Source organism: Periophthalmus magnuspinnatus, chromosome 11 (genome assembly GCF_009829125.3).
Source record: "Periophthalmus magnuspinnatus isolate fPerMag1 chromosome 11, fPerMag1.2.pri, whole genome shotgun sequence".
In the NCBI taxonomy this organism is placed as follows: Eukaryota; Metazoa; Chordata; class Actinopteri; order Gobiiformes; family Gobiidae; genus Periophthalmus; species Periophthalmus magnuspinnatus.
In genome coordinates, this window is record NC_047136.2 from 27,153,682 (window position 1) to 27,163,229 (window position 9,548).

At 41.1% G+C, this 9,548-nt stretch overlaps 1 protein-coding gene across 1 annotated transcript; it reads right to left on the reverse strand.

Moving 5' to 3' along the window:
- Nucleotides 1–1,166: 1,166 nt before the first annotated feature.
- Nucleotides 1,167–9,169, reverse strand: LOC117378902 (terminal nucleotidyltransferase 5B-like). Its single transcript, XM_033975590.2, has 2 exons — nucleotides 8,747–9,169; nucleotides 1,167–2,803 (listed from the first exon to the last, which is right to left on the reverse strand). Exons 1-2 carry the CDS (start codon nucleotides 8,918–8,920, stop codon nucleotides 1,778–1,780), a joined length of 1,200 nt encoding a protein of 399 aa, XP_033831481.1. The 5' UTR covers nucleotides 8,921–9,169; the 3' UTR covers nucleotides 1,167–1,777.
- Nucleotides 9,170–9,548: the final 379 nt, after the last annotated feature.

Here is a 9,548-nt window from a genome sequence, read left to right on the forward strand (position 1 = left end):
TGTTGGAATGACTTTACTACTTGGGCTAAAAAGTAGTGCTGGCCAATATGACAAAAACATTTGATTAAATTTTATTTTTTATCTAAAACAAAATAAAAATGGTGTTCAGTATTGATTTCATTAACATAAAAAATACAGAGTCTACTTTTAATTAGTGCTATTTAAAGGCACTGTTGGGTACACTGCACACGGCACTGATGAGGTGCCCCAGTGGCATTGAAGGATGGGTCAAATGCAGCCAAATTTCCCTATAGGAACAATAAAGTACACCTTAACCTTTTACTGTTTTTAAAATGTGAAAAAAAACAACTAGTTTATTTTAAATGCTTTTCAGTGGCCCAAAGCTATTTCTCATTTATTTCGTGAATCCTGAGCATTCTAATTATTTCTAATTTCACAACTTTTAGACACCAGATCAAAGTTTTGCCATCACGGTAATACTAACAACAGCTAGCATGCTAACGGTACACTTAAAATAGGATAAAATGCTTTATAATTAGATACAGACAGTACACACACAGTGGTCTCATTTCTACCTTAACAGCTGCTTATACATTACATCTATACTGCAGTAAAACACATTTTATTTAAAGATGCAGCAAAATATTGGGTAATATATCATCCAAAAATGTATTTTTTTCTGAACTCCAAAATGCTTCTACTGACAAAGGATTGGCTGTGAACCTCATGATTAAAATAAAAAGACCCAAGCTGATCATCGATGATTAGACATGACTGAACCTCGATCTTGATTCAGATTAGATTAATTAGCCCAGCTCTACTAAAACGCCAGCAAATGCATTTCAGCACCTGGTCCCCAGCTGCCCCCACACAGCTCCACTCATCCAGGACAAGCCCCCACAGTCTTCTCTCTGTCAATGAGGCCAAGGAGAGTCCTTGTTGGATGCACCAGTGAAAGGAAATGGCTAATGTATGGGCCCAAGCTCGGGGGAATTTGTTACTCTGAGAAAAAATGCACACAACTTAAACAAGTGGATGTTTGTGTGCGGAGCAGGCCACTGCTGTCTGAAGGAGTGAGAGAGGCAGATAGTACAGACATCTCGCTATCAGCAATGAGATAGTGTAGAGCACATATTCTCACAAAGTACTTTATTGTAATTATACTGAATGACTGAACTTAAGAAAATAACGACCAGTGTAACACATTTAGTTTTGACATGTTTTAATATTTTTTTATATAGCAAAATACCCTGACCTTTGCACAGTAACCTGGCTGAAAAAAATATTCCAAAACAAGTCACAAAGCCACTACTATAAAGTTGTAGATGTTGGTCAGTTTTAGGCACTTGGAACCACACATACAGTCTTTGCTTTTATGCTACAAGAAAGTATTTCTTTGGTCCTTTTCTCTTCTGGTCACGTCAGCTGAAACCACAGTCGGAACAAAAAACTGCTTTACCAACTATTTACATTTCATCTAGACCTGCCCCCAGCTTTAACTGCACAGAAACAGAACCAGCAAAGCTCCTTAGTCATACAACATCCCTTTACCATAGGTGTTTATGTTATAAAATACAAAATGTACCCAATGGCTCGAGTATTTCTTTTTCTTTTTACAGCAGTAATAAACAGTATAACTTAGTGGAATGGTTTTGATAAAACATTTGGCAAAAGAGATTTTTTTTTTTTTCATTTTTTGTTCACAGGCTTCAGATCAAAGCCCACTTTGCTACAAAAATACCGAGGGCACTTCAGTACAATGCTCAGCCTGAATCAAATAATACAAAATTCCTTAAAAGTCCTTAAAAGTTGTAGCTCAGCTGCAAGGCAGCCATGTCTGATAAGAGTTACTGCATGCACCCATGGGCGAATGGACCTGTGCCACATAATAGTTGCTGAAATTGACATCTCTAACATAAGGAGCGGGCTGGTAGTAGCAGGTGATGTTAGCCACTGCTGGGATGGCATGTTGCTCTGCCATCACGCGCAGGGCTAGAGCAGAGATAAGTGCCAGAGTCTGTCTGCGCTCATGGCCCATCAGACACACAGTGCTCTCGTCTACCACCTGTCTAAGTGTCAGTAAGTACTGGTAACGCTTGTGCTCCATGCCTGCAAAGTGGTTCTGCAGATAGCCCTCCAGTTTCCTCTGCTGCTCACTGATGTCAGGGAAGTCAATGAAGAATCGAGAGCACATGTAGCGCTGCATTTGTTTCATCTGAGCCTCAGATGAGGGCTGAAAGCCCCGCACCAGCAGGTGGCAGTACTTGAGCAGCCCACCGCCCCTGATCTCCTCTGGGCTGTGTGTGGCTATCGTCCTGGTGCGCAGGTGGCTCAGGGCCTCCTCAAAGTCTCCATACATACTCTCCCCATTCACCGTGGGGTGGAAGGTCTCTGACATGACATTGTCCAGGCAGCGGTCGAACAGGAGCAGAGAGTCCAGAGTGATCTGGAAGGAATCCACACTGAACTCAAACTGCCTTCGAAGAGAGTCCACAAACTTGAGCTCCACGTTTTTGCCCGTGTTATTAGACAGAGAGATGAGACTCCAGCGGTCAGTGTCATTGCACACTTTGACCAGTTTCTGGACATACGCCTCCTTCAGGGCGAGTGGGGAAATGCGCTCCTTGCATACTCCATCAGGCAGGAAGTCCACCAGACAGTCCAGCACCACGTCCTTTACCAGGCGAAAGATCTTGTCATCACTGAGGCTCAGCCCAAAGATGAGGTCCAGGTCTTTGTATCCAAGCCCATTGTCCTCATGGAGAACGTGACTGGCTGCAGAACCGTTCAGCTTCACATCACGGACCACCACGCCCTGCTCCTCCAGCCGAGCCCTGACCACCTGAAAGAGAGAGGATAAACATGAGTGTTGAATCCAGCAAAAGATTTAACCTGAGGAGCCAAATATGTCTCAATACAAGTCTGTGCAAGCCCCTGCAAGCTACTCCTTAAAGTGCTTACAAATGAAAAACAGTCTGTCACACTGCCTCTACAATTTTAAGTGTATGGAACAAATTAAGTTACAAAACCAAAGTATTATAGCATGCCCTAACACACACAACCTCATTCAGATCTATCTCAACTGTAATTCACAGAGAAATGGAAAACATGTGAATCTCTTTACCTACTTCTACAAAAAATATGTTTCATTACAAATCCAATCCAATATAATAGATAGATATTACTTGGATGAAACCTTTGGAAGACATGACCAAGACGGAAGACACTTTAATAGAGAATACACAAAGAAAATTATATTTCAAAATCTACGAAATATACATGTATAGGCTCTCAGAATAGTCCAAACATTTGATATATTATGTGTGAGCTGTGGTATTGACATGTCTAAACCTGTGTGGTGTAATCATCTCAAAAGAAATGCCGCTGTGAACTTTGTAACCCGAGGCATAACGCCAAATTTGATCCCTCTGCCGTCATATAAACTCTACTTGCTCAAAGATTTATCTCCTTGTTGGAACACACACCATGCTGCCGAGATGCTCCTGCTTCCTGTCTGCTGCACTACTCAAAACATGACACAAACCCAAAAGGGTCAGCCAAACGAGGCGTTCAGGAGAAATCAGAAACACAGCTGTACGTAAGACGACCTTGGCTGGACCATCAGGGACTGGCAGTTCTCATACCAGCCATCAATCTGTTCAGACGTACTCAAATCCAGTCATGCTAATCCTATTTCAGACACTCTGATAGCATATCACAATACTGAGTGTAATCCTAAACCCATAAATCCTTTTTTAATGGAACAGTGCTACTTAAAGCTGTAAAGGGAGTGCTAATATGTGATTTAGAGCAAAAACAATAACAAATGCAATATATGTATTGCCAATTGAGCCCATATATATTGCAATTACACTACTTACAGCACACTATTACAGAAATACAACATATACTTATGAACTATATCATTATTCTACAGGCAATAGCGTAGTATAAAGCTATACATGGGAGTGTATAAGAGTGATATTGGAACATTATCAAGGACAGTGATAATAATAATAAAAAACTAATTTTCATAGAATTTGATGAAAAAAATGCAAGGGTGGTTAGTATTATGGGCTTGTAAAAAGACATGCAAAATTAGGCTGTAGTATGCTGAAATAATTTACTCACAAGTTTGGATTTTTGGCCATTGAATAGTCCATTATACAAAAAATATAATTCAATAAGTAATAAAACCCTGACTAAATAGTAAAAGAATGGATCAGAATGCAAAGATATTTGAATTTTAAAAAGAGAAAAGTTCAGGAGATAAAAATTATGTAGTTTCACATTATATACTTGAGTGAAACTTTATAGTATACTTATAGTAAAGTACGTTGCAGTTTTGCATGAAATACTAGTTGGACTGTGCATATAAAGCACACAACTACACAACTGAGCCAAGGTAATATTTGCTGACTTATAACAACTCATCCTGAAGTCCTGATTGGTTCATAGTACACTCCATCTTTACTTCTCATAAACGCAGTCCAGTGCTCTTCCCTCATGACGCAGCAGCACCTGGAGAGGGGAGACACTTCCGCTGACGCTCGGGCACAAAGCTCATAAAACAAAAAAAGCCACAAACCCCATGAGACTGTCTGGTGTTGACAACGCCTTGGCGACACATAACAGCCCTAGTCTTCCACTCATGCAGACTCAATAGTTTCCTTGGGTTATTTCATTTAGGCTGCGGGTTGAATGCGTGTTTATTATGGCAGTTTAAAATGACCCAGCCATTTACAGCCCATGGTTCCCTGGACGCCCATGACGAGTCCGGGCAGTGAGTCAGAAAATCTCTCTTGCCAAGGAAATGGTGACAGTGAATGAGGAGTTATGAGTCCCTGACCTGAGAAACCGCTCCAAAACTAACCCAGCCAGCAATACAGTAGCCTGGCAGATGGCTGTGAATGATTATGTTGGGTTTTTTTTCTTTATCTTGATTTGAAATGCTTCCTTAAACCTGCTATGCACGGGTGGTCATTTCACCCGTTTTTTTTTTTTCGGTCTACACATAGTAATTCGATGATGGAGTTAAACCCAGACTGATGCTTCAAGAGAAGGGAGTCAGCTGCTCTAACGGTTCACAGATGTGCTATTGCTATAAAAGTTGACAAGGTTTAGGCTTTTGAATCAATAATCTTGCAATAGATTTTGAACAATGTGCGACGCAAAGTTCATTGGGGCAAAAAAAAAACCAAAAAAAAAAAAACATACGTACTGCACCTCTACACTGCACATCTGTGGGAGAACTATAAAAAATGTAGCCAACAGAGACTGAGAGTGGCCTACAATGATGCTCTAGGACTTCTGTTAAAAAGGTCCAGATGGAGCAGTGCCACTGAACTGTTTGTGTCCTAGAGTTAACAGAGTTAATACATTGCTGCTGTTTTAAGAAATGTTATGTATAAATGTATGTGCCATATGAATATTTGAGGAAACATGGTCATTTTGTTGTTGACTGATGCTGGATACAGTGCCATCCGCTTTACTTCTCAGCTGTGGAAACGCGGGTATAGTTGGCCCCAAAAAGTTTAGGGGCGTCTTATTGTTTTGTTTTGTTTTGTATTGTTTATCTGTATGTGGGAAAGGGGATGAAGGCTATCAAGATGTTTTTGGCCATGAATTGGATCACAATATAGCACATATCTAGAAAAAGAAATCTTTAGATCGTTGTGAGGGCAGATTTCAGGACACACACACACAAAAAAAAAAAAACTCTCAAAAGCAACACTGTAGGCTGACTGTTCTTATAAGTCAAAAATTATCTGCACTTTTCCTCTAGCATCCCACAATGTAAATGCTTCACCCTACATTTCAAATTCAATCAAGATTCAGAAACTCATGTGGACGTCTCCAACATCCGTCTTGAACGTTTTTCCAGCTTGTCTGGGCAACAATAACATAGTGTGTACCACCGACAGGCCACAAGTCTTTGAGACAAGATATTCCACTGTGACATCTCAAACCAAATATTAAAAATTAGTCAAAACCAAATGTTCCTGTTTTACCTCCAAACCAGGACTGGGAGCATGTGACGTTCCTCTTGTAGCTCCATCTCAACAATAGCCCTGTGAGGAGTCGGTTTACAGTCAAGACCAGTGTTATTACAGGCACTAATCCATCCTTCACTTACTGTTCCAATGCCACTCGCTGTCTGTTGCCATCTACCACTCCATCTACCAAAATCCTTGATATTTTGAAGCACGCTGCTTGTTAGATCACAAATATAAATCGCAGACACAACAATTTACTCTGTAAGTGGCGCTGCAAAGATGGAACATGAGATGGCCAACAAAAACAGACTGGCTTCCAATCTTCCACCTCCGCAGACAACCCCATATCCATAGTTCACGCTCAAGTCATTTGGTACTATTGGATACCGAGCAATAGGACTAGGTGGAAAAAAAACACCTCATATCGTGATTTCTATTTTGATTTTTTCTCGTTAACAAAAAATGCACTTCGATATTGATTTCCTCAGCGTAAACAATACTTATTACTTATTACTAATACTATTTTAAAAAATCTCAAAATTTTCCCTCTCCAATCTGAACTCTGCTCTAAACCACATGCATTTACTGACCCAAGCTCATTACTGACAATTACAAATGCCTAAATCTCAATTTCCGTTTAAAAAAATGAATAAATACACAGCTACAGCAGCTATAAATGAACGGTGAAATGCTGCATATAGTCCAAAGTTCGACAACATATATCCTGGATGTGGGTTGAGGAGTGTTGATGTAAATTCAATGGGGACTTTAGGAGTTTTCCTCTGCGCTCCCCTGTCTCACACATGTACAGACTACAAACAGATGTTATTCAAATGTGGCCGTCAAACAAACCCACCATTGACAGGGCCTCTATGGGAGTGGGATCTTTTGGGCAGGCTAACCTCGCATGTGATGACAGCTCTTCATCTACTCACCTCTGGCTGCTCCTAAAGCGCTCAACGCAAATTATGTTATATGTTTAAGTATGATTTGAAGCCGTTTAGAAATCACCAAAAGCCTCTCATTACTGTCATTCATTTTTTGTGACGTACTGTACTGGTGCGGATTGCTGCTTTTTCCCTTTGCAGGATTCCATTCATGCCCAGATAGTGAAAATATCAACATGTCGTGATTTTATTGGCAAATGCTATGACAGCAAATATGGTGTTAGCGTTTACTGTTGTCACATAATGTTATCGCGCTATGGGCAGACAAATAATGCATAAGTGTTACTGGCATTTTCAGTCACACTGGAGAATCTATTTTATTTTTGTCTGTGTTGCAGATTGTTTTGGGTAATTTCACTCAGGGACAAACCAATCTTTTGCTTATTTGGATAAATATGTGCAACCGTGTATGCTAACAATTACGCTTCTATCAAATATTGGACTTACAATTTCAATCTCTTTTCAGTATCCATAAAAAATGTGCTTCCTTATAAACCATCCAAAAGTCAACAGCAGTTATTTAGCAAACATCCAGCACTGAAGCATTAAAAAACACGGGCCCATGACGGTACCCTGCGGTGCCTCTACATCTGATACGAGGCAAAGTGGGGGAAAATTCCAGAAGCCTTTGAAATATCCTTTAAAGCGAGCTATATGCTTCATGGAAAGTTTTTAAAAAGTTGGGGTCTTGGGACAATCTGACGAGGCAAAGACATTAGTGGGGATGTTCAGAGCAGATGGTAGGAAGGGGCCCCCTTGATTATAGGGGCTCTTTGACTGTTATGTGAGCATGTGAGGGCCTTTCTTCCCCAGAGGAGTACCTAAGAAAATATCATTCACTCAGGGGAAACGTAAAGCTGCGTAACACGTGAGGATATTTCATAAAAAAACCCAGGCAAGTCTTTCTTTCCACGATGGGTTTCATCCCTAGTAAATATTCTCAAGCTTTGTCATTATCTCCGTCTTTAATGTTTTCATGAGGGCTGTGAAAAAAATGACTGGAGAAGCAGAGGAACGTGAGCTAGTGGAAAAGTAAAGTCACAGTGTTAGATCATTCCACTCTTATGTCTGTGTTGAGACTATGACAGATGATCAAATGTATTTAAAGGTGCACTATGTAACTTTTTGGTTCTGGGGGTCCGCCACTTGCTTATTTTCTCGGAGATGCTTTTCCTGGGATGTTTCACAGTATGGCATTAAACCTGTTTATTTTGCTTTTATTCATAAACCTCTCCACAGAGCTGACCTGTAACTTGGCCTAGTGGCATCAGCTGCTTGTCCACATGGAGATAGAGAAGTTTAATGCTATACTGTGGAACAATCCAAGCAAAGTAATAACATCTCCATGGAAACAAACAGACGACAGACCATGCATCAGAAAAGTTACACAGTACACCTTTGCCACAATCTTTTAAAGGCTCTTATTTGACAGTTTTTGATCCTCATATGTCAATTACTTTCCTAAACAAATAAAAGGCAGATAGAAATAACATTTAAAAGATGAACTATAGCTGACATTTATGTGTGTGTGAGTTACGTTCAGCTGCATGTTGTAAAAGGATCCTAGAGTCATGCAGGGCCTGGGAGCAAAAGTCAAAGGGCAAATTGTAACAGGTTTGTGACGCTTGAAGGTTGGGAATATTTCAGTCAGGGTTAGTGAGGAGAGTCTCTTTCATAGGTTTCTTCCCACAGTATATGCTTTTTTTTTAGCCCAGTTAAGTTAATAAGGCAGACTGTGTAGACTTAAGTACCTTTTAGCTCGTGGGACACAATATCAGGTCTACAGCAGGTCTATATCACCCCCACCCAGGTTAAATACAGATAAAAGAGACACACACACACCTGCACGATCTGCCTGGGCTGCACAGACAGCGTGGGGAAGTTCCCTCGGCCATGAATTGGAACGCTCTCCCCGAGGATGGAGTCCAAACGCCGCACCTGCTCCCAGGACAGCACGCTGAACCGCCGACTCTGCACCGACACGTCAGCGCGGGACATAGCGACCGGACCGGGCATGGGTGTCCAGACTGGGCGGTCAACTCCACTGAAAAGCCGCTGAGACGAGTGACTTGAGAGTGAATGGTGCCTTTATGTCTTTCTGTATCCTCTTGACAAGACGTGTTTCACAGAGCTCCGGAGTAAAGTTAGATAAAGTACATTTCCTCAGTGAAATATGTCCCGGTGCTGGAGTAGTTGGAACGTCTGAGCGCGCTGTCTGTCTCTTTAGATTACAGCCGGCTCACAGTGCTCTCCTCTTTTCACTGTGCGTGGGTCTGCGCGCGCCTTCCTATTGGCTGGAGGGGAGGGACATTTATGAAAACACACGCTCCACACGCTCACGGGCCCTGCGCTGCACGGCTGCTTCACTGTGCGTAAGGAAAATGTGAATTGCAAAGTTTTATAGTAATTTAAGGATGTAGCACGTCCAATATTGGGGAAAAAAACTGAATACATGCACTGAGAATACGCACACAGTTACTTTTGTATTTGGTGGTACCTGATCACACATATAAGGCTTCAAACTGCATAATGTTACAGAGGAAAGTAGAAAACTCTGATCTTGTTGTGCGCATTAAGCTGTTTTTAATTCTATGTTGCGTTTTTACACTATAATTTCAATTTAAATCCAAAGTATTCTTCCCTG

Bases quoted from the DNA above. Each gene is read 5' to 3' on its own strand.
- LOC117378902 (XM_033975590.2), bottom strand. From the start codon at position 8,920: ATGCCCGGTCCGGTCGCTATGTCCCGCGCTGACGTGTCGGTGCAGAGT. The intron at 2,804-8,746 runs GTGTGTGTGTGT...TCTCTCTTTCAG, and splicing joins AGCCCAGGCAGATCGTGCAG to GTGGTCAGGGCTCGGCTGGA.